At 33.8% G+C, this 26,774-nt stretch overlaps 1 protein-coding gene across 1 annotated transcript in view; it reads right to left on the bottom strand.

Annotated features, from left to right (window-relative positions):
* The window catches only part of CSMD3 (CUB and Sushi multiple domains 3), a 605,915-nt gene that overhangs the window by 150,801 nt on the left and 428,340 nt on the right, over positions 1–26,774 (bottom strand). The window contains 2 exon segments of the mRNA XM_032696902.1: positions 22,733–22,927; positions 26,582–26,769. Of these exon segments, the coding sequence (XP_032552793.1) occupies positions 22,733–22,927; positions 26,582–26,769 (383 nt within the window).

Genomic DNA, 26,774 nt, shown 5'->3' with positions numbered 1-26,774 from the left:
AACAGAAGAGAATATGAAAGAATATAAGCAACAAAAGCATTAAAATAAGTGAAGTAAGACTGTCAGAAAAGCTTATTACTTATCTTTAACTCCATTTCCTTACTGTTTATGAGTTGCATAAATAAGCCATTGCAACAAAGACCAATAACACTGTCCCATTCCAGCAGTCATATCACTATTATACTTTCCTAATCCACAGATACAAATAATGTGTAAATTTAAGGTAAAACTATGATTCCACTAAAGTCAAGGCCATGAAAACAAAAAGGGACAGAATTTCACCTATAATGAAACTAGACAAAATATTTCCTGATTATTGAAAGGTGGTATTATCACAGTTGGTATAAAGAAAAAATCACAGAAATAATTTCACTGACAGATGAATAAAGATCTCTAAAAGGGATTAAACCGAACAATTTTCACAAATTAAAAAAAAAACAAACAAACCAAACCACCCAAACAAAAAACCCCCAAACAAACAAACACTAAAAAAAACCACAAAACCCAAGCCAAACAAAAACCAAAAAAAAAAAAAACCAAAAAAACAAACCAATAGCCCACAAAATAAGATCTAGTACCTTTAAAAATCTGAGAGTTCTCATTTATATTGAAGTCTGGTAAAAATAACTTAAGAGTCTCTAAAAGGTGAAGATAATACCATTTCATTTTACAGTTGATAATAATTAAAATGTTTATATGACACTTTCAAACATCTAAACGTTTTCCCCACACACTGAATTCCGTGAAAGAAACATACATCTGCACTGGATTTATAGTGGGCATATATCCGTTCACACAAGTGAATCTGGCACAGAGCTGTTCACACGAGAAGAGATGAAGTGCAAGTCTGGAAGGAGGATTTCCAGCAGGGATCTTTCAGGTACAAAGACTCTCAACAAGAGGTGTCTGCAGCCTTTGCTACAATGTGCTCAGTACAGGCTGGAGTAAGGCATGAACTATTTGTCACTCTGACATATGCAACATTTAGTTTGCAGCAAGAACAAAATACCTGCATTAAGTATTTCATAGTAATTTCTTATTTGGTCTTCTCTTTCTGGACTTTTTCCCTCTGGCCCTTCTGAGTTTACTTTTTCCCTTACTGTCTTATTCTCCAACTGCTTCTATAATGGCTCTTTACCTTCCAAAGAATTCACATTCCTGGGTCTCAAAAACAACTAGTATAAAGGAAAGTTGCTTCAAGATGTAAGCACCCAGTTGACTTTTGCAAGCTGAGAAAATGTTCAATCTTAAATCATTAGGTGGTAAACCATTAAGTTCTCATAGCAGCCAAATTGCCCTGTAAGACATTTCTGAAAGTATTTGTGGGAAGGAAAAGGTTGTTTTGTTATTTTAGCAAACTCATAGATTTCACTGAGTATATTTCCTTTCTTACCTTTTGGGAAATGTTTACTTTAAAATCCAGAAGTTTCAAGAAGAGGTGATTCTACTCTTACGATCACTAAACATTAATGCTCAGAAATCAAAGATGAACATGAAACCATAGGTACAGTGAATTGAAAATCTTAACCTAATACAAAAATAAAATGTACTTTTGCCTCTGAAAAACACCTAGCATCAGGTTGTAGTTGTTTGGATGGATGAAGAAGTTCCACTACCAGCATGCTAGCCATTGACTTTCACTTACTCTTATTGGAGCTAAGTAGACCCCATTGCCTTCAGTTTTATAGTGCAATGATTTATTTAGTTTCCTAAAAAAGTAAAAAACTGTAAGTTCTGAAAATCAACTTGACTAATTATTATGCTAGCATTGAAAAGTCTGCCTACAGTAAAAAGCCAAGCAAACCCATCACACCCACAAATATAAATTGTTATACAAAACCAAATTAACAGACAAACAAAAGCAAAAATTGTTGAGAACCATTTCTCTGGGAATGAAAAATATCCTGCAGAATAAAACAAACCAACCAACTAGCATAAAAAAAAAGTTCAGGAGTCAAATTATATTTTCTAATGTAATTCTACAATAATATTTCATTATTTTTTAATAATGTTTGCTTAGACACTGAAACACTGTATCACTTTATGTATTTATTTATGCTCTAGCTTATTCCAGTTTATTCACAAAAATGTTACCCAGTATGCTGTCCTTATCCTGCCTTCCAGGGTCAGCAATGGAACAGTAGGCGAAAAAGGGACTTGGCTCTGGTAAGAAGTGATAAGAATCAGTGTGTTGATGCATTGCTCACTGTTTCCTTGAAACATTATTAGCATTAATGGCAAAAAGTTCCTCTGTCTGCTGAACTTTAATGGTACCTTGCCTTGTAAAATAGCATCCCCTACAACCCTTGAAAAAGCCCTATCACAACAACAACGAAGTATCACCCATTCTGTATCTAAATTGGCGAGCTTTTTTATCCGGAAGATTACCTACCTTGATCATTAGTATTCATGCACCTTTGTCAAAGAACTAAACTCTACCCCTTCATGGTAATGCATTAGTAAATGGAGAATACAATATAAAATGCATTACCATCATCAGTGAAACCTTTTATCAAATTTCAGCATTAACTAATTGTAAAAGAAATGTAGATGAAAACCACAGAGGCAAAATCGCCCAGCCGAACAACAGATCTTTATAATCTATGCTTAACTAGTACTATAAAGTAAAATTTTCTGCACCTCCAGTAAAACAATAGAGGATTAAAAGCCCCTGTTATGTGTTTATTACTCATGTTTTCCTTTGTGCCCTTGCAGTTTAACCAAAAGAAAGAACACATAAGGCAAAACTTCAGTAAAAGAAGTGTGAAGAATGGACTACATAAGTATAAGAAGCAATCTCAAATATCTTCAACTTTTAAGGAAATTAATATTTTTGCTATGAAATTTTTTTCTACAACTTGAAGTTTTTAATTCTTACTGCTGCTTTCAGATCACCTACTTTTGAGCTCCTACAGCTAAGATCTAATATAATTTAATTATATTTGCAGATTTAAGTGCCATACTGCACCATCCATTTTTAAGCAGCAGTCCTCAATGGAATCAACAGGGAATACTGCTTAAAAATGAATGGCACAATATGGTTTTATGTCATTCAGATAAATTTGATTACACAGTTACAAATACAATAAAAAATTAAGAATAACAGTGTATACACTCTGCAAAAGGAGTAAAAACATGTCTTGAAGAATTGGTAATGGGATACTGATTTTTAATCTAATGGACTACTTTATAAAAATCCAAACTAGGATACCTAGTATTTAATTGGTCTAAATGAGAAGATTAAAAAAAAATAATTAGTTAACGACATGATGTATGTTTATAGAATTTAATATATTGTTGTGTTTTAACCCCAGCCGGCAACTAAACACCACAAAGTCCTGCTTGCTCCTTTCCCACTGTGGGGAAGGAAGAGAATTTGAAGGGTGAAAATGAGAATTATAATGAAAAGGAAAATCATAGAATCAGCCAGGTTGGAAAGGACCTTCAAGATCATCGAGTCCAACCCTTGATCCAACACCGACATGGTTACCAGACCACAGTACTAAGTGCCACATCCAGTCTTATCTTAAAAACCTCCAGGGACGGAGAATCCACCGCTTTCCTGGGTAGCCCTGGGTAGCTCCAGAGAGCCTGTAACCCTCTCTGTAAAGAATTTCTTCCTAATATCTAACCTAAACCTCCCCTGGCAGAGCTTAAGACCATGCCCTCTTGTCTTACTGATAGCTGCCTGGGGAAGAGACCAACCCCCCCCTGGCTACAACCTCCCTTAGAGAGTTGTAGAGACTGATGAGGTCTCCTCTGAGACTTTTCTTCTCCAGGCTGAACAGCCCCAGCTCCCTGCACCTCTCCTCATAGGGCTTGTGCTCCAGTCCCTTCACCAGCCTTGTTGCTCTTCTCTGGACCTGCTCCAGCACCTCAATATCCTTCCTAAACTGAGGGGCCCAGAACTGGACACAGCATTTGAGGTGTGGCCTCACCAGTGCTGAGTACAGGGGAAGAATCACTCCCCTGGTCCTGCTGGCCACACTGCTCCTGATAACAGGCCAGGATGCCCTTGGCCTTCTTGGCTACTTGGGCACACTGCTGGTTCATGTTCAGCTTCCTGTCAATCCAAACTCCTGGGTCCCTTTCTGCCTGGCTGCTCTCCAGCCACTCTGTCCCCAGCCTGTAGCGCTGCATGGGGTTGTTGTGGCTAAAGTGCAGGACCCAGCACTTGGCCTTGTTGAACCTCATCATGTTGGAATCAGCCCAACTCTCCAACCTGTCCAGGTCCCTCTGCAGAGCCCTCCTGGCTTCCAGCTGATCAACACTCCCTCCCAACTTAGTGTCATCTGCAAATTTGCTAATGGATAACAATAAGAGAGAAATATAACCCAAGAAAGACAAGTGATGAAAATGAAAACACTTACTCACCACCAAGCAACCAACACCTTTCCAGTTACTGAGCAGCAGCCCTGGGTCAACTTTCCTCCTAGATTATTGATGAACATGATGCCACAAGGTATGGAATATCCCTTTGGTCATTTGAGATCAGCTATCCCAGCTGTGTCACTTCCCAACTTCTTGTGCACCCCCAAACTGTTTCTCAGTGGGATGGTAGGAGGAGCAGCCCTGACTCTTTGTAAACACTTTGTAAACAGTAACAAAAATGTATTATCAACGCAGCACAAATTCAAAACATAGACCATACTAGTTACTGTGAAGAAAATTCACCCTATACCAGCCCAAACTAGCACATACATTAAATCATTGGTTTCTCTTTTTCTTACTGTGATTTAATATGCAATGTAATTCTACTTATCCTTTGCAGTCCAATTATGAGATTTTCAGTTGCAATGATTTCTTGTAGTGGTTAAGTAAACACTAATTTATAGGTAACAAGGAAGTAAGTATAGTGACAGATATATCACCTTCCAGATACAGAATAATTTAAAAAGTAATGCAAAGGAAATTATAACATATATAAAATGGTAGTGAAAATTATTATGAAGTTCCAAATTAAAGGTATATTTATTGTGGATATCAGTCTGGATATGTGAAAGTGATGGAGCACTTAAAACTGTTTTGACAATAGAGTGAATATGTGAAAGACAATCTGATCTAGAAATATATATCTTAGTTACTACTTGAAAATACAGAAATACATTAGAAATAAAAAAGACACTAACAGAGACAGAGACAGTGCACCATCGCAAGACTGGAAAACGGTAACAAATAAAAAATATAATGGAGAATATGGAAGGTGTCCGTGCTGTCATCTCTTCAGTTTTCACAACATAGTTTAATTACAAAATCAAAATTGATTAAAAAAATGAGGGAGTAATATTTCTGCTCCATTCAAGAGCAGTAAGGTCTCAGCAGGAATATCACAGCAAGTTTTTGGTATTAAAAAAAAAGGAAGACAAGAAAAACAAGAAGAAGGTTCTATTATCATATAGTAGGACATTTTGAAATAATAGGTTTTGTTTAATCTCCAAAATAGAAGAATGTGAACATGGGCAGACTGGTCACTTTTTGAAGATGTGGTAGATTGAGATTAAGATTAGAGAAAATAATTTTTCTCTTCCTCTATAAATGATAGAACAAGAAATAACTGCCAGAAATTTTAGTATAATAAATTAATTTTAGATATTCTCGTAACTACTTCTGGGAAGTTATTAAGTGTTTGGGTGATTCCTGGAAAAACAAGAGATATAAATACCTGCCATAATGGGTTAAGGATATCCAAGCAGAGAAGAGACAGTATTTCTTATAATGGGTTATGTATCTATCCATGAGAAAGAGGTTTATTGTGCTAGCAATGTTAAACCCACAAACTGAATCCCTGATGGGCTATTTTATATTTTCTAGAAAAGGAACCCATAAAAAAAAAAAGATTATGAATAAAGAAGTACAAAATGGGAGAACACCTAAAAGTCAACTCTTCCAAAAAAAAATAAATAAAAAAAGATTATATAATAAACTGGAATTATTAAAAAATATAAGTTTTCTAAAATATGTATAATCAATAAAGTATGTCTTTTAAGGAGAAAATCAAGGAGCTCAAAAACTGTGTAACCGAGAAACGTAATTTGACACATTTTAAGAACTACATTTCAAGATGAAAGTATCTCTTCATTTTAAATAAATATTGTTGTTATTTAATACATTTTATATAAATACATAAATTTCAATTAAACACAATATCAAATTATTTCTATGTAAATTTATTGAACCGTTCATCACCTTTTTCCTTTAAAACCATGAAAACCAGGTCCAAATGACTTTGTGTATTCAGTTTCTGTTTCTTGAAATCTTTTAAACAAAACTGAAGATATGAAAGGTAGATTTTATAGGGCTGAGTATGAGACACACTTTTAGATTCATGGGAAAATGCCTAACTTTAGAAAGAAAGTTTGCTCTCAATTTAATGATTAATGATTATTAAATTTCAATTATATTTTTTTCCTTAAGGAACTGTGGTGCATACAGTTTTAAAAAACTTCTATATAGTTTTCTCAAGTACTGAAATCATGCATTGCCTAAAATTAGTTAAATAAATTTACTCATTTTAGCCGAGTGTAAGGAAAGTGTGAAATGAATTTTCTAATAGAAACTGAGATGTGAGAGAAGGTCAAAATCCTACATTTTGTTCTGCTTCAGAATGGGTTCATATCTGATAGCTTCTTCATAATATTGGCTGCTATTCAAATAACCAATATATCAATTTGCAAAAGTATTACTTCCTTATTTTTTTCCTATATTTTTCCAAACAAATGCAATTAACTGGAAATTAGACATATTTCTCTTTCTGTCCAATCTCAGTTAATTCATGCCCATTTTAGATGGGTAGTAAAGTTCAGAACCATGAAAGCAAAACCTTGTGCTCCTATTTAAATTATTGAAGCTTTAGAGACAATATTAAATAAATTTGAAGAGTCAAGATTTCCAATTTTATAACCCAAAATCTAATTCTATATAATGACTCCATTTTTAAATGTCAGGGTAGAGCTACACATCATGAATTATTTATTATCAAATCCTGTGGTATGGTGATGTCAAAATATTTCATAGTTAAGCATAATCAGATATCAAATAAATATGTTTAATATATTAATAACTTTTAAATAAAAATAAAAAATACTCAGATTCAAATTAGTCTTAAGTTATGTGACTTTTTAAATCCTTGTTTAACAGATACACTAGCAAATTTTGAATCTAAAATAGCTGAATTATAGACAATTATTAATCTTAATTCCTCATTTTTCTACTATTTAAAAAAAATAAAATCTTTCAGTAAGAACAATAATTCAACAGATAGCAGTATCTTAAACTAATTTCCAGTGTGGTATAGTCTTCTAGACTCTTAAGTGATGTTTAATGCATTAATATTTTTCTTCCTAATTTTTGAAGGGATTGTGTGCAGCTCATGAAGATTTTTTCCATGTTCCTTAGCCCCAGAGCAAGGGATGGGCTATGAGTTCTCTCTGTCTCAGTGTCTCAGTGCAAGCTGGAGGATGGTGAGGTGTCTCCACTCTTTCATGTTTCTCATTGCACCAGAGTTCTCTGGCTCAAGATGATAAAACCACTACACTGTGTGGTCCATTTCCAGGACTCTGTCTCACTTCTGAAGCACCCATTTAATAAGGTTGTGCACTTTCATTCATGTAATGTTTTATTTTGTCTTGGCCAATAAAATGGAGTTAAAGTAGCAGGCTCTGAGAATGGAGCCCATCAAATAAGAGAAAATGCTGTCTAACGTATTTCGTGCTAGAATAAATGTCTTTGCAGTGATAAATGGAGGTGGAATAGGTCTTTGTAGTCAGCCTGTGCCTTGGCACAGGTTCACTCCTTTGAAAGAGCACACCAGTGTTATAACTTACACAGATGAAAAAGAAATAGCTAAATAAAAGTTTAAACATGCTTTTCAAGTCAACTGTCTGCAGCAAAGCCTTGACATGATATTTAAGGAACTTCTGAAAGAAAATGAACAATCATTTTAAAACAATTTACCTGTCAACATAACAAATGAATAAAAAAGAAAAGAAAATTGGCAGTCTTCTGAAGAAGACTGTTTCAGAGTCTTTCAGGTGTATTTAGATAGCAAGAGGAAAGAAGCATTATATGACAGACGTGTAGAAGTAAAAATAAATCAGGGATTAACAAACCTAACACGTTTTAGCTACAATACCAGAATTGAGACATTGATGCATCAGAAAGTATGAATCAAAAATGGAGGATCTGCAAGGATTTACAGATCTCCTTACAAGAAATAATCATCCCTTCCAATGAGAAACTTCCCCTTTTTCTTTTTTTTTTTTTTTGCAGGCCATATAGCCTACATATTATTTATTTGTTCAGCTGTGCACTCTCCAAACCTAAATTAAATTTCATTACTTATTTGGTTTAAGAAAGAATCACTCCTACCATATGATGAAGAGCATAATAATGGCTTCTAAGTCATTTGACAGACAATGAAGTTAAGTTCTCACTGAGAATCTGTTTTGTTTCATAACCTTAGTGGACGAGGACATACTAAAAGATATTTATCTTTTCATAAAGCAGGCAAAGACCCTACAAAATCTGAGGATGAAAGTTAAAATCATGAGCTTTCTTAGAACTCACTGACTTCATGAATTCATTTAGAACTTCACAGAACAAGTAATCTACTTATTATTAGAGAGCTCATAAGTGATATCAGCTCCTGAATCCTGTTTTGATAATAAGACACTGACTGTTTTAGGGTTAGGGAAGTTGTAATGTGTGTATTACCCATTCAAAACCCCTTGTTGTTGTATGCTGCCTATCTGCATGTCTCAAGAATGTTCCCTCACCCCAATGAGTTTTTAAGCACTAGTACTGAATCACAGTTGGTACAAAGAATAAGATTTTTCTTGAATCATCTAAAAAGATTGTTACAATACTAGAATGAAATTTAAGGTTTTCAAGCAATGATCACTTTTGTTTCCAAATGATTTTCAATATTTTCAGTGTGTATGCACATCAGCAGTTTGAAAGGAAACTGCAGTAACAGTTAATGAGTGTAATTTTAAATTTAAAATCTGAGAGTTAATGATAAATTAACTAATCTGTCATTATAATCTCCTCAGTCTCAGTCAGTTTTCTGTCATTGTTGTTTAGGTTTGCAACACAGACTTTTAAATTAATTTTAAGATAGAAATTCCCACTTTTCAAACTTGAGTAAGGAAAGTGAGAAAGGAGGAAAAAAAAAGACTAAAACAATATACTATCCATAATTACAAACACAGTCAGATTAGAAGCAAATAAAAATAACTAATTAATCCCAGAAATTTAGGAACAGGTACCCATCTCCTGAAACACAGGAAAGAAAAATAGGGTAAGAAAGAACTGTTAATAGTAAAATAAATAATAGAATAACAGGTCAATGAACAGTTATGAACACAAACATCAACTTAAAATATAAAATAAAATAATAACACAGAATTGGCATTTTAAATATTTAAGCATTGTAGTGGTTTGAATCTTGTTTTCCCCCAGAGGTTAAGAAAATGGTAAAACCCCAAGGGGTGGAAACCCCTGGAAATTTTGAAGTTTTGTCCAATGGGCGCTCCTGTAAAATGTAAACATACCACAACCAAACGGAAGAGTTGTAGTTTTGGGTTGTAGGAGAAGTGACCATGTTGTGAACCACGAGGAGAGGGCAGGAGCCCTCTCAGGGGTCTCTGCCCCGCCCCCCCCAGCCCCAGTTGGGGGCTACAGAGACTTGGAACAGCGTTAAGCTGGACTATGTGTCTGTAGCTGTGAGCTGGGGGATGTTTTCCATCGTGAGTGAGCAGAGACAGAGCAGAAGCGGTGGCAGCATCCAGAGGTTACGGCTAAAAGCCAACTGATAAGACCTGAACCAGAGAAGCAGCAGAAACAACATGCAGCACCGCAGAGAGGACTCCTGGAATGAGAGTCGGGAAAAAAAGAGAGCCAGCAACTGAGAGACAGAGTTCTTGGGGGTAAGAACTGTACCAGACCCCCCAAACTCCTTTGAGACCCCTCTTGGAAAGGAGGGACATGGACTCCTATTAAGGAGAAGAGTCTTGGACATGCAGCACCAGAGAGAGAGGAGCTGAGAAGCTCAAAAGGCATCCTGAAGCTGGACCGGGACAGCCAAAGGAATGTGGAGGAGGGCTTCGCTCCCCCCCCCGCCCCGCTGCCTTGAGACAGAGCACAGGAGCTCTGCAAAGGGGAATTTGAATCCCCTGAGGAAAGGGACTGCCTCGAAGACCCCTGAGCTTCGTGGTATGACGTGGCGACGCGAGCTTGTCCCTGCTACGCAGTCCACGGAAGAGAAAGACCCTCGTTTTGGAGACGACGGGTCAAGGGGCTTGGAGACCCCCTTGTGTATATTGAAAAGGGATCCAGCTACAACAATCCAGTTACTGCTGCATGCATGAGATGAGGAGAACCTGTTGCCTTAGAAGATGCTCCTGCCTAGAGACTGGAAAGGGATCTGTCTTTCTTCCCTCCTGGACTTTTATTTGGAGGGGAGAAGAGATCTGATCCATTGTAAATACATATGTCATGGTAGAGGTAGTTGTGATTGTGTGTATAATGTATTATAATATTTATTTGTACAGTCATTGTAATATATTCCCTTTCCCCCATTTTGGAGTCTGGTGTGTTTTGTCTGGAAAAACCCATCTCACATTAGGTTGAGATGTGGGAGGGGGTTTAGACTAGGGAATTAGGATTTTGGGGCTATCTCAAACCATAACAGCATTCAAAAAAAAAAAAAAGGATGGAAATACCCACAGAACTCAGTAATCTTATCTAGACTTTTGCTACAGCTGGTGAAAGTGATCCTAGATACAAAAGAAATACCATCTCTGTAAAAGCCAGTTACACTACTCTGACATTACTAGTAATGTCTTTACTTGGTTTTGAATCTGGAATATCAACATATATGAAGATGTTTCAAGCACAGTTTACAGTTTTATATAATAAGAAGAATGACCATTTTTGTCAACATCCATCAAGTACAGAATTTCAGAGGCATTAAAATCTTGAACTCTTACTTCTTGGGTGAGGTAAAGCTTCTTTTATGTGTAACTACTTTTTGATTACACTGTATCTCTTATTAATTCTTGAAAGATTGATTATATTTAAAGCAAGATTGCAACAATGACATTTCTAATTTCTAATGGAATTAATTCAGTATTTTCCATGTGATAGATTTGCAATTAATTGTACTGGCTAGAAATTGTTTTAAAATAAGAAAGGAACTATTTCCCTTTGTGCCTTGAAAAATCCAATATTTTGTATTTTTGATTAGTTTAAGAAAAACAGTTATTAAAGGTAATTTTATTTTTGTTCTGAATTGCAACTATACTTTTTAGTTGCATAACTGCAACAGCATTCTAAGTCCAGTTGCTTTCTAGATTGAAATGAAAGAAAATATATGTTACCCACATAATAGTTTGCGCACATTTTTAGTTAGCAACCTTTACTTCTGAACATACCTGGGGCAAGTCTATGGCAGTTAAACTGTCCACAATTAAATATTTATTTACAATTATATTTGTTAATTCTCTTAAAACCGAGTATTTAATTGATACACAAAAAAACCCCAAGAGGAATCATAGCAGCTATTTTTTGCTAAGATTTTTAATAATCTCTGAATTATGTTAATTGAGGAACATCTCAACCCCTAGGGATGCCATAAGACAAAAAACAAAGCAAGGTTACTGGCTTTTGTGTCTGGAAGACCTTCACGTGTATTGCTCGGATTCTCTAGTGATCAGCAACACAGAAAATCTTATTTACTACATTTCAAATCACCAAGCTGAAGACAGCATAATGTACAGATCTATTTCTCAGTATCAAAAAGATAGATTTAAGGAACTTTTATTCATCTGTTTAAAAGCATTCTTAATTGTATTTCTCAGGAATCTAATACTGTTTTATTTCCTTGTAATAAAAATTACATTTAAAATTTTCAATTTTATTTCTCCTTGAACTCTAAGCACTGAGAAATAAACTCTCCTATATCTGAAGGCAAGAAGCAAATGCCTTTCATGTTATATTTATTTGTTCTTTTGTTAACACTGACTCATCAGAGTATATCTCATGGGCAAGGTTGCTCTGTGAGAAAAAAAATTCCTTAAACACAATCTTGATAGAATTTTGCTGATCTGCAAAAGACTGGTCAAAATGACTTCGAGGTGATTGACCTTGCACTAGAGCATCTCTCTTACAAGGTCAGGCTGAGGGAGCTGGGACTGTTCTGGCTCAAGAAGAGATGACTGAGAGGGGACCTCATCAATGTCTAGAGGTATCTGAAGGGAAGGTGTCAAGAGGATGGAGCCAGGCTCTTCTCAGTGGTGCCATGTAATAGGACAAGAGGTAACAGGCAGAAACTGATGCATAGGAAGTTCCCCCGAATAGGAGGAAGAACTTCTGTACTGTGCCGGTGACTGTGCACCAGAACAGATTGCTCAGAGAGGTTGTGGAGTCCCCCTCACTGGAGATATTCCATAAACGCCTGGACACAGTCCTGTGCCATGTGCTCTGCTTGACCAGGGAGGTTAGACCAGATAACCCATTGTGGTTCCTTCCAACCTTACTCATACTGTGATACCTCACAACCAAAATCTAATTGTCTATCATCACATGCCTATACGTAGGGTTTATACTTATTTCTTCTTGAGCATTTAGTCTGCACTTAGCAAAAATGAAATTTATGTATATTGTACTCTGTAAGTCACATAATACTGAGGATGAACCTTTGTACATTTGACTCTAGATATGATTATACAATATAATTTTGTGATAGTGTGAACTTTATCTTCTAAATTTTATGTGAAGTTGTATTGGATAGTACAATTTCCAACAAAAGTATGTATGGGATCTTTGTGGTAACCTTCCTTTATTTTTTTTTTCTAGGTAATATAAAAATGCCATCACATGAACAACTTTCAATTCTTACCTTGTAACCATGTATTATCCTAACACATTGTGTTACTTTTCCTTCAAAAGTTGACTTTTATTCATGAAACACTGCCAAACATCTTAAAAATTCAACGGTACAGTATCAACTCTTTATAATTTAATTCAATGCTTGTTGATTTCCAAGACTTCCCAAAAAATTTCACATTCTTCTTCAAAAGTTACATTGATTTTTCTTCAACATGTTGAACAATGCATCTCCTAGGACTCCTAGCTCTATTTCTTTTTTTTTTTTTAAATCTCTACCAATTTTATAACTGGAAATTGGTCAATTACTCATCATGGAAGATTTTTGACAGGTTCATCACCTCACACTACTTCTGTAGAAAGGCTAACTTAACCTTAAGGTCTACATTTGTACTTCAAACACTTCATATAAATCTCTTTCAGAACTACACAGAAAAGACTGTCTCATCCTAGCAATCTGCTATTTTTCTGTTTATTGATTTTCTTTATTTTGACTCAGTTCCTTCAAGTCAAAGGAAAGCTTCTAATGCACAACCTCTCTGGTTACCTCAATGAGGTAATATAACAAAGATAACATATGATTTACTTTCCCTCCCCTACCTTCAATAACATTTTCCTTGAATGCATTTTTGATCTGCTATTGACACTTTAATAAGTTTCCCACTTTTCTAATCTCTAGAAAAGTGTATTACTGGTTAGATCAGGTTTTGAAGTTAATTCTCAAAATCCTGATGGCCACACTTTCTACTACCTTTTTTTGAACATGATTCCTTTTCCCGAAATACTTATCTTAATTTCTATTAGATTCCTTAACTGTGTTGTTTCATCATCTGACTTGGTGATTCACTTGGGTTTTGATTCTGATTGGTAATTCTCTAAAATGGCAATTTTATGTGATTCCAGGTCACCAGTAAATACTTACCTTTTTGCTGTCGTCTTCAAATCTATTTCAATGAGCTTTCTTATTTTGATATCTTTTCCCACGCAAAATAAAAAAAAAAAAAAAGTTGCTTTTCCCTTCCTCCCAGTGTGTCCAATTTTAATGTATTACAGACAATTCAGACACATTCTGAGCACATTATTGTCACATTTCCTCTCATTGAGAAAATCTGTTCTGCTTTAAGCCAGCTGTTTCGCTATTCATTAGATACTTTTATCTTATGCTGAAATAAAAGATGTTAACTGAATCACCACTATTTGAACTGAAGATAATTAAAACACCACTGTAATTAATGTTCTCTGGCCTTCCATTACTTAGGTTAATATCTGAAAACGTTTTATTTAAAATTCTCCCACAAATCAAACCAGTGTATTTCCTGGAATGCTACCTAAGTAAAGCTCTGAACTACCAGCTTAATCAGTAAGTGATTGACAAAACAATAGAAACATATAAAATGTGCAGTTCAACAGGGAAGAAACTGGAATCTTTTAAGTCTATAACAATGAAACAATTTCTGGAATACGCAGATGTGTGTTGCACAGTGTTGTGATTTATTATTTTAACTTCCTCACACACAGTTACTCTTTAAGGTTTAAAAGAGAAATACATTATGAAAAGGATCCAGTGAATACCTCAAAATTAAGAGCAAAATTTTGTTGTAGAAGACACTGTTCCTTCAAAAGACTGTAGCTTCAGAGAGAAGCTGTAACACAAGCAGCTTCTGAGTCAAATGTCAAGTAACATGGGATCTGAAAGAGGCAGATATCCTCTTTAAGCTTGTTTACCATTCCTATAGTATGTTGACTAAATGCTGTATGTATCTCAGTCAAGAGGGAAAAGAAAATTTAACTAAAATTTAAAACAACGGAGTCTCTTAATTGCAGGTTTTCTTGTTCTTCAGAACCCTCCCCTAGTTCCCACTGTGATAGACAATGTGAAGATGACAAAACTTGTGCAAAGAATGAAATATGAGTCTTATACATGTAACCAGCAGCATATCTCACCTAATAAGTCTGCTTCCAGTTGATTACTGAAATCTTACTAGACAAAAGTGAGGACTTTCTGACTGCTGCCTGAGGTTAAGTTAGAAATATGCATATTTGTCAGCTATAGCCAGTGCAGCTGACTGGATCAGTTTCTTTAATTCCAGTTATTAATTAATTGATTTACCATGATTACTAACTGATGCTACATAATCCTATCTGACTTCAGTGTCTTGCAGACTTCGGAAAATAAATATTTGCTTCTCTCTGTGAATAAATGGCAGTTATTTTTTTTTCTTTCTGAGAACAGAAAGTCACCTTGTCTGTTCTAAAGAAACTTCAAAGAAAAATATACATGTATATTGCAAACACTATAATACAGAAACAAGCATATATCTATGTAAACTAGTGCTAAAAAGTGGGTTTCTCTCCACCTCAAAATACATGATGAAAATTTTTTTTGAGGTAAAATAATGTTTTTTCAATCTTTTACTTGAAAATTTACATATTCAAAGCAAAAAGAAATTGTCAGTTTTAAATGTCCTAAATAAGAAAAAAAATCACATGCATTATTCCATATTTTCACATGTTTTCTATGTACTTTTATTGCCAAATAAATTGGTAACTCTGTCACTGAATTTACATATTTTGTCATTTACATGCTATTCACAAAAATATTAATTTTCATTGCTTCTTCATAATGTTTATTCAAACTAACAGTTGCATATAAGTAAACCTATTTAAAATTATGGCTTGGATAGACATGCTTGATTTCAAATCAATTTTTAATTGTTAAGAAAATTAAAAGATTAAAGATGAAAAAAATAAAATTTATATATCTTTAACTACTTCTTCTTTTTAACATTTCCTTCATTAAGCTATGCTTTTAAAAATTGGCTGCAGATTTAGTTCAACAGAAGATGAAGTGCCTGGTTTTATGATGCACTCTATTTAACTAATCCCTTAAATATGTGGGGAATTAGGATTCTCTGGCAGCTGATTTTAATGAGATCATTGTAATTAACAACTTTCTACATTTCTTATAATTTATTTACCATTATATTACCATTATATTACATATTTCAAGAAAGCTTGAAATAATTATACACAACATTTATTATTCAATGGACATTGTATTCAATGCCATATTATGAATTCCAAATGTATATGCAAAAGGTCAGACACTCAGAGTAATGCTTTTTGTGAGTGTTTGTGTCCATTTTTAATGGGTTTTTGAACTTTTTTAGAATTATTAATATATATAGTTAATTCCAGTAAAATTTTTAAACTTTGTCTGACATGAAGAAAACATCTCCAATAAAAGCTGAGATTTTAACTCAATCACATTTTCAAAAAACTATGGGGTTTTCACCAAAGTACCAGCTACCTGCATATCCATCCAGAAAGACCTTATTTCTGTTTCCTATTCCCAAAACTATTTGCATACTTTATAATAACCGATCAGTCGCATGTCCTAGGAAAAATGAGATTATTATTACGTCCCAGAAGTATATACTAGTAACTAAGTCTCAATTACTTCCAAATCTACTATGTGGAAGTTAGGTTTTGTCTCTCTGGCTTTTTGACTTGACAGTTCTCAGTGGACAATGGTTTCCTGTCCATGGAGGAGGAGTAATGAATGCAGTCATATTGAAAAGGGTCTGTAGGGCAAGGTTAATAGGTTAAGGTACACCCAGATGCCTACTCTTTTACTTTCTCAGAAATCTCAGTGCTAAATTTTAACACATACATCCCTCCAAAATGGAGTTTGTTGTATGTGGTATGTTGAGATATTTCACTAGATCTTTTATTTCCTGTGTTGCTGTTCTAAGTCATACCCTGCTGAGCATGTAAGCAGGGTAAATAATGTTCATGGAGTCCAGATGTAAATGGAAAAATACACCTTCTTAACAAGCTCTTTGAATCCCCGTGATCTTTTAAGAAGCCTGTCTCTCTCTACTGACTGTATTGTGAGGAAAACTTAGAATGGTAAAGCAATGGACATAATATTTATGAAAAATGACAGTGGAAGCTTGGGAAAAAATATTAAGCATTCAGAAGATATTCCAATCACAATAAAATAAAATCCTTTATAATTTCTTCGAAAGATCTTCAATTGCCTTTTCAAGTCTGGCTATTAATAACTAACTTTTCAGAGTATTTTGCATTTAAATAGCATTTTTCATATTCAAAATGCAATCCTAATTGATTTCAATTCTAATTCTAAGTACTCAGGTCATTGTCCACGTGATTCTATAAAGCCAATGTGTTATTTTGGGCAAAAAGAAAATCATAAATACATTGTAAGTAGCCAACATATGACAATTTTAAGTAAAGCCTGTTGCTGAAGTGGTTAAACTGATCATACTTGGGAACTATAAAACAAAGAAAACCAGAGTGCCTCCTTCTCAGTAACACAGCTTTATTTGCTGTAGGAATTCTCTGTGGTTTCTGCAATTGCCTTAATTCAAACTTCGAAATAGATTTAAATAGCAGCCTTTCATGTGGTGACTACAAACATAAGCAACTCTTTATCATCAGTAGATCAAAAAAAGAATTGATGTCCTCTCCTACTACCACAGTAGTATGTAAGATCGTTGTTGAAGATGTTCCAAACACATCCTCAAAGGGCTATGAATTTTTTTTTCCCCACTACTGATTTTAGAGATTTTATTTATAAATATTTAAGAGAATTATTGAGTAGTTTTAAAGTAAAAGCATCAATTTTGTGTTTTTCTTTTATGGTGCAAATGTCATGAATTCTTTACCTACTCAAAGATTTCCAAGCATTCAGGTACATGATAAAAGTGCATAATATGAGAAAAATAATAGCTATACCTTATATGAGTGATCATTTAAGAAAGATTTCTGAAGTAGATAGTGAAGAAATCTAGTCAGAAGAGTGACTCACACTGAAAATCCAAGAGCAGGTGGTACAACTTGTTCACATGACCATGGTAATTAATGATTTTCAGTCTGCAATATCATTTAGCTAGTCATAATTCAAATATGAAATTAGTAATTATTAATTTCTTTTAAACAAAAGTGTTATCAAGAGGAGGTAAATGGTTGACTACAGTCGCAGCATCACCTCTGCCACCTCTTAAGTGTGTCTTAATGGCTTCAGTATCTTTACTACCTTAATGGAATGCTAACTGAAGTTGGTCTTATCACGTCTCTCAACGCCTTTGTTCCCCTCTTTATACCATAACTACCAACCATTTAAACTCATGCAATCCTCAGAGCTTCCATCTGAGGGCCTTTCCTAACACGAGAAAGATAAACATTGAATTTCAGAGAATTACTTTCAGATTTTGCAAGAATTCTTTAGTGATTATAAGCCATCCTGGCTTTGTATCTTCACTATATCTCTGCTTCTTTTCTGCTATCTCACTGAATCCTCTGCCACCTCCAAAGTACGAAGGTAATGTGTTTACTGCAGACTCAATTCTCTGCCACAGGTTCATGATTTAAAAAAAATTAATATCATTGAGGAACAAGCCTCTGACAGAGAACTGCAAAGGTACATATCAGCCTGGCATGTTAAATTCATAAAATAATTAAAAGTAGTTAATATAAGTGGATTTTTTAGCAAAAACATCCCCCCCCCCCCATTAATAAGCAGCAACCCAAAATACAGTTACTACTATCCATCTACAGTATCCCTGTAATAATGTCTGATTCTGATCTCGGTTACACTTTAGGTATTAATTCGACCTGTTGTGTCTCTTCAAAACAAGCAGTATTGTCCAGAAACGTATTTTGTTTGGTTGCTTTTTTAAAATTATGAAAATGTTGAATGCCATATATGGAAGTTAATCAATGTTGGACTTCTAATAACTATTTTGTGCCCTTCAAAATTTTCTTTTTCATTGCTTATGTATGACAGTTGAGTATTTGGAAATATATTCAAAAATTCTATATTTGTACTCCAAAAATGCAGAATGGGACAGAAAAATTTAATGAAGATTCCAAATACTTTGATTAAAGTTTCTACATTCTAATGTAAAGTTTGACTTTAGTTTGAAGTTTGACTATGATTTATCACGTAAAAAACCTGGCTGACTAAAGTCATGATTTCAAAAGGCCATGCCAGTATGCAGTAACCACGTTAGGATTACACCTTTGTTCTGTAAAAATACATAAAAAATGTGACCTCTGATTAAGTAATCAATATTGAATAATCGATGAAAAATTTGTCAACATTTACTATATTACAAAATAATAAATACTAAGATTAAGCTTAGTTTAAGTTTTCAGATATAAACCTGCTTTGAACTATGTCAAATAACTGTAACAACTTAATACAGATGGAAACAACTGAATGAATATTCTGAATATTGGATATTGTTAGATATATCTTACAGATGGAGTTATTTTGAAACCTGGATTCAAATATTTCTAAGGATTAAACAACATGCTGTAATGAAGTGTAGTAATATTTTTAGTGATCAATAAAGGATTTCTTCTGGTAGGAACAATGTTTTCACACTTAGTCATAAATATGATTTCCCATTAGAGAGCTTTTTGTTACTTTGTAAATAATTGTTCTTTGCTACCAAAAATTTAAAATTACCTATAGTATGTGTAGCTAAGAGAAATCATTAATCATTGTGTCTCTGATACTAATATTTCATCTGCATATGTTAATTACATCCTGTTCTTGATATCCACCATGAAATACCAAATAGCTTAGCATATCAGCCTGGATAATCTTTGCACATGTTCATAAAAGAATGAAGCCAATGATTTAGTTCACTTCCCACACTTATTAGAGAGGCTCAAGGTCATTTAAAAAAAATTGTTTCAACCAAATGTAAGTCACACCTAATGCACATAGGACTAGGTCATAGAAAATATTAGGGAATAAAGGTAGAACATAAAAAATTATCCAGCTTTTATCTAACTCCAAAATCATCAGGTTTTGTCTTTTAGAGTCTATAAACACTCATAGAGTCTAGTTTTGCACATTTCAGGAAAGCAAGTTTTGATGGACTAAGCTGTTCACCAGCCAGTTTATAATGAAGCCTGGCCAGACACAGAACATCAGTGTTCCTCAACAAAGATTTCATATGGGACTTGATGTACTAGTTTTTCAGAGAATACTTAAAGTCATCCCAAATGGTTGTCCTCCCAAACTAATAGAGTCATGGCCTTCATTTTATTTTTGATAGTCTGAATGAAGGATGTATATTTGACTATATTTTATCTAAAAGACTAGACTTCTGAACTAGTAGGACCCTTAACTCCTTTCTCTATGTGGGCCAAACTCATCTCTCAGGAGTATGTTAAATAATACCATATTATTCAGAAGGTGTATGAATCTCCTTTATTGAGATTCTAAAATTCAGTGAAAATATCCACATTATTGCAACAAGACTTTTTACTTGATAGAGTCTGACTATGGACCCTTATATCAGTTTCACCCTCAGAGTATCTGTTATTTATCTAATATTTTTCTTCATGGAAATTATGAAGTTTTCTTCTCTTATCTTAGATCAAATTCTATTCTCATAGACTAGGAAAAGGTTTTATATGTGTTTTGATTTATACTCTTTACAAGACCAATTGTATATGTTGTAAAGCATGTCCCTTGAGCTGAGTGAGCCACCTGGAATGTTGAAGGCTTTCCCTTCCACTCCTCTGACCTACTTAGTTCCAACTATGACCAAAATCAGAATACCCATTTGTAATATTTCTCTCTTAAATATTCTCAGATGCCTCACTTTTCCGATAAATCTGTAAGTTTTACGGCTCAAAAGAATTTAAAAAAAGAACCCAGATTCTAAACTGATATTAAAAATGTGAAGATGTAGAGAGCACGATAAGTAATTTAAGAAAAAAAATTATTTTTGCTCCATACCTAAAACATCAGATCAAAATGTTACAGGTATAAAGGCCCCATTTTTTTTTAATAAATAAATAAATAAATACATAACCCCCCCATATATGCTGAGGTGATATTTTATGCTATGTTTCTTTATAACACTAATAGTTTCAATGAGGTTTAAAAAATACAATGGGCAGAATGGAGGAATCTGTTTTCTACTAGGCAAATTTTATTGTGTAAGTGATACTGGTGGTCAGGTGCAAAATTCAAATCTCAAACTGTTTCTGCCAGCTCCATGTAACTGAAAGCTAATCAACTGATATCATCTTTCTCACAGCTATATAAAAGCTCTGTTTTTCTTGAGATAAATTCCACAAAAGTAGAAAGCATTGATTACATGGTCAAAATATACTGTAATATATCACATCAACATAACTACAAAACTCCATCAACTCTTAACTGGAAGAAAAAGCAATATAAGGAAAACAAGTGAAAATTACAAAGCTAATGCCCAGGGTTTGGTGGTTTTTTGGGATTTGTTTGTCTGTTGGGGTTTTTTGGGGGTGGTGTGTTTTTTTGAGGGTCTATTCTGTGACATCATATCTTAAAGTAGTATGGGGTTTTCCACCTTTGAAATAAGGCCTTTTTCATCCAGGAAAGAAAATGGTCCAGTTAGAACCGGTAACAGACATATCCACTACTTCTTGACAAGATTTTTTTTTCTCTTTTAATTGCAATGGCAGTCCTTCCAAGCAAAATATTTTCCTTTAGTGAATGTTAAAATAGATAACACTGGAAGATTGCTAAGTAGATTATAAGTGACAATAAGAGATGCAATTATTGCATTGATAAAGAAATTCTTTATCTTTCATTACCTACGAAAAAGAACTTCCAGAAAAAGGGAAGCTTTTCCCTCTTATACACAACCACCTTCCTCACCAACTCTTCTCTAGGAAACAACTTTCACATCTCATTTTAAATTGAGGAAAAAACTTTTGACTTCCACTGTACACACTCCACACTTCCAAACATTTACTAGGGCCAGTTTTCCAATTTGATGCCACTGAATTTTGGAATTCAGCCCTATGGTAGTTTTGGTGGACAAGGAAAATATTAAACTTCTTCAAATGCTTATAATAATGGTTATTCTTTAGACTGGAGAATTTATATTTTTTTTCTGCTTTGTTGGTACTCCACCATAAAATTTGTGATAGAAATTTAAAATACATAGTGAACTCTGTTTAAAATATATACTTATTCAAATTGGAAATGGATTCAATAGGGTTTTTGTCTTCAGATTATGAAAAGGAATTGAAAATAACATGATAATTGAATTTTATTCTAATTTATTGAGCAAAAGTTAATTTTGTAATTTGGCATTTTTCTGATATTAAAATCTGCATACATGGGAGAGGTTTTATGCTTAATCTTACAGAATATGTGACTTCACAAAGTGAAAAGTCTAAAGTGGTTATCAATTTAATCTTTTCTTAGAGTTTAAATCTGAAAATACTGATCCTTGAGACTGGTAATCTAACTGAAGTCAGGAGATTTCTGGAATGAGTGGAGTTCTTCATATCGATAAAAGTTTGAATAATTGGATCTTTCATGCATTTCAAGGCTTAATTTTTCTACAGCTCATACGTCGAACAACTTAATGATGTAATGTTGTATATACAAAATATTTCATCTACGTGGTTTCAAAACTAGTAATAACAGAAAAGAAACCAACATATATTATGACATCCAAAGTATATTTAATGCTGTATTTAAATACATATATATGGCATATATCTCTATACTCTGCTGTTAATTATGTCAAGAATATCTGTCGGCATAGAGAATGACATTACTACTAACCTTCTATTCCCAGTAATAACACATTGCTCTACTTATCCAATGTTAATAGAAACTTGAATCAATACTTCTCCTATTATTACATATATATTTTATTACTTATGTTGTTGAAAAGGGCTTTTTCCTGAAAGAGAATATTATTAAAATCTTCTTCCAATTTTTCACCTGTTTTTTCTATATGACTAAAAAAAACGGTAACAACAACAGCAACTAAAATAAATTAAAAACTGTTCTTACCATGACAACTGGGCAGGGCTCTGTTCCATCCAGGTCTTCCATCATCTCCCATGATACATGTTAGTGTAGAATATCCCTGAAGAACATAACCTGCATCGCAGTAATATGTGACAGTGGAACCCAGTTTATAATCCATTCCAAGTCTTGTTCCATTCATTATATTTCCAGGATCAAAGCAAGACTCACGAAGCTTTGCTATAGAGGAAACAAATGTACATATAATTCTGAATATAATCTAAAATGTTACAAATATTTTCTGGAGTTCTCTCAAGGTCTTCTTTGAGCACCCTGTAGACCCTGTTGATTTTTTTAAGAAGCCTTTCTTTCTATGTCAAATGTTCTCTCTCCTTCTTTTTAAAGCCTTTACAAATTACTATGTAATGACCAAAACTAAGTCTTCTGTATTTTTTCCAGATAATTTCTATAGTGGTCCATTACAGAACTATGTTTTTATCATAAAATTCATTGTGACCAATGATGTAGGTATGTAGTTAGATGAAGGTAGATCCATGGACATTCTTCCAGTAGATAAGACACCTCCTAGTTTTAAAATCTGTGGTGGGAAAACTTGTAAATGGAGGAAATTAATATGAGTAGTTTGTTATAAAATAGGAAGCATGCAAACAAGAATTTCTTCAACATTAATAAACTCTAAATGAATACCTATTTACTTATGATATAATGGTATATTTTCATATAGCTCTTTTCCCTCACTGGAGGACAAAGTACAAAAATACTCCTTAAATTTTTCTGACTTTTTAATTTTTTATAGCTATTTCTTTCAAAATATTGAAATAAATTCAAACATATGCACATACTTTTATATTTGTTTCCCTCTTATTTCTATAACAGGAATGTGCAATAAAAAATTGCACAAAAATAAGCACTTGGTACTTCTAATTAACGACATTATTATGCAGAAGGTGAGAAAAGTTAAACATTTTTGAAAAAAATGCAATTTCCATTAAGGAAAAAACCAGTAAATATATTAGACAGAAGCTATAATGAAGCAGATGATTTTGTGCTGTGCAGGATAGAGTCTGGAGTAATATATTTTATCAAGCAGAAGACAGATATTTCAGATTTTCTTTAATATTTAAGGGTGTTGTGGAGAAGATCAATGGGGAACATTTCTTCATTTTCTGCAAGATCAGTGTCAACTTTCTAATACATCAAAAGAAGTGTTTATTTACCAGGTATATTTGCACTGCGTAACTTTCTGCTAAAGGTAAGTATCGTTAACAAATGATTATATGAGCCTTGAAATTCCTGAAAGGCTTTTAAGAGAGGTATTAGATATTCACATTGATTCATTTAGCTAGTTGTAGTGTGGTGTCTAAAACTTTTTTACGTTCATTCAAAACTTTGGATGACCAATGAAAAGTTAAAAGAGGCAATCTACTAGAAAGTCTGTAAAGATAACACACAGATACTAATAATTATTATGTAAGCCAACCACACCTTCACTTGCAGGTCTTAGGGCAAATTGAAAATTCTTTCAAGTCCAAATTATCAAATTTAGGAAAAAAAAAAGAAAAGAAAGAAAAGAAAGGAAAAAAAAGGACAATTTAATTTAGGATTATAACTAGCATTTTTACAATATCAATAAAATATTATTTTTCCTTCTTGTTGAACTAATTGATATATCTGTATTGGTTCACAACTGATATTGTGAGATCATCATTCTTGAATTTATGATTCCAAAAAATAATTCCAAATATTTCATAATTCTAGAAAATTCTTGGATAAAGTAGATATTAGTACTACATGAAAAGATAAAGAGAGAAAAAAATAATTTATTATGCCTGGTGCATAAATCAAAATTTGAGGAAAGACATGATCTGTCACAGCACAAATTATCTCTAGGGAAAAGTTACAGCCCTGTAATTTTCTTTTCCCCAAAATTATAGTTGTGACAGACTCTTGAAGTTGCTGACTAAACAGTTACAATGTCACTATAGAAATACAGTTTCTTAATAACCATTCTGAAAAATAAAGCCTGAAATACTTAGCATCTTAAAATTACTTTTGCGAATCTGAAGCAGCTGCTAAGTGAACTTGTAAAAAAAAGTCATCAGACTACGTCACAGTATGAGAAAAATTATGTCAAATGGTGGCAAAAGGATTCATCAGGTCTGGCTGAGAACCAGTGACAAAAAGAGAAAATAAGATTGTATTAGCAAATTTGTAAGTGCTGCCAGGAAACAGGAATACAAATCTTTCACCATGAACATCATGTTGACCTGCAATCAACTCAACCTTTCAAACTCCATGTGGAGCATCAAAAAGGTCTGTTGTGGTTTAACCCCAGCTGGCAACTAAACACCACACTACTGCTTGGTCACTCCTGACGGTGGGATAGGGAAGAGAATCAGAAAGGTAAAACTGAAATAACTTGTGGATGAAATAAGAATAATGAAATAAGTTAAATAGTTTAAATAAATTCTAATAATAATATTAGAGATAACAATAGAAATAATAATAAATTTAAATTAAAATTAAAAAAAAAAAGAGAGGGAGAAATAAAACCCCAGAAAAACAAGTTATGTAAATGAAAAACGATTACTCACCACCAACCAACCTATGTCCAGCTGGTTCCTAAATAATGTCCCTTTCAGATTTCCCTTTAGTTTTCATGCTGAGCATGAGACAACATCATATCATATGGAATATCCCTTTTAAGGACTAGCTCATACTGTGTAAATTTCCTTTACATCAGTAGAATTTCATGACTTTAGGAAAGTATAAGGAAACTTCATGGGTTTGCCAAAGCAGCAAATACATAAGTCTTTCCCTTCCTTACTAATTGCTATCAGAATAAATGGAGAAGAAAATAAGACCAAGGAGGTCTATACCAGCAACATTCATATTTTCCCTCTGGTTATCTTTACAGATTATTGAATATTTTCATATTTAGTTAATAGTAAATATTTCTGTTCCTCGAGCCATGTAGAGGCAGTTATGAAAGTTACTATTGGTTATATATTTTCAAGTCTATATTTTCCTTTTTACTGTGTTATGACCTTGGATAGATTTGTCTGAGACAGGCAGACAGCTCTACTATGGTCTATTATACAAAGATTCAGCCAAAATATTTTTTCATTTCCAATATTGGACGCCTACGTTCTAGCACATCATTTCATCTTGCAGGACCCTAAATGCACATAAGTCAACATGGCCTACTATATCAAATAAAAACAAATTTTAAATTCTGGATAAAACACATATATATGCTGTTAAGTTTTGCCACTGCATCATTATTTTTGAAACCTGTAAACTATAAACTACTGTCTCTTTTATGTTCATAGAATCATAGACTCATAGAATGGTTTTGGCTGGAAAGAACCTTAAAGATCATCTACTTCCATTACCCCATGCCATGGGCAGCAAACCTTCTGCTAGACCAGCTTACTTAGAACCCCCATCCAGTCTAGTCTTGAACACCTTCAGGGATGGGGAGCCCGCAGCCTCTCCGGGAAAACTGTTCCAGTGCCTCACTGCCCTCACAGTAAAGAATTTCTGCCTAATATCTAAACTAAACCTACCCTCCTTCAGGTTAAGGGTCATTCTCCCTTGTCCTATCACTATAAGGGCCTTCCCAGCCTTCTTGTAAGCCCCCTTTGCATACTGGAAGGAATCATGTAATCAACATTATCATGTGTCAGGTATATGAAATCATATTAGAAGCTTTATCTTAAGTTAGTAAGGTTATAACATTATACACATTATCATACTCTTAGGCAAAACAAAAACATTACCAGGTAGAAAACTACAAGAAATTCCGACAGACTAAAATTTGCACTCATGCATTGAACTTTTCAAATAGATAAGAAAAATAATTTTACTTACCTTTGTACTCTAGATGGAATCCAGTAAAACTAACAGATCCATCACTCCGAAAAGCCAGATGCATAGTATTTGAACTGCTTTCTATCCTCTCTGGCAGCTTGCTATCTTGAAAGCTCCCAATTAGTGGACTATTACTGTCTGGCCCATCATAGATATAGAGAAAGTCATAATTTGGTTCTATACTGAAGCTGGA

The sequence above is a fragment of the Chiroxiphia lanceolata genome, chromosome 1 (genome assembly GCF_009829145.1).
Source record: "Chiroxiphia lanceolata isolate bChiLan1 chromosome 1, bChiLan1.pri, whole genome shotgun sequence".
In the NCBI taxonomy this organism is placed as follows: Eukaryota; Metazoa; Chordata; class Aves; order Passeriformes; family Pipridae; genus Chiroxiphia; species Chiroxiphia lanceolata.
The sequence above is the reverse complement of the archived record's forward strand: the minus strand, read 5'-3'. Positions and strand labels throughout refer to the sequence as shown.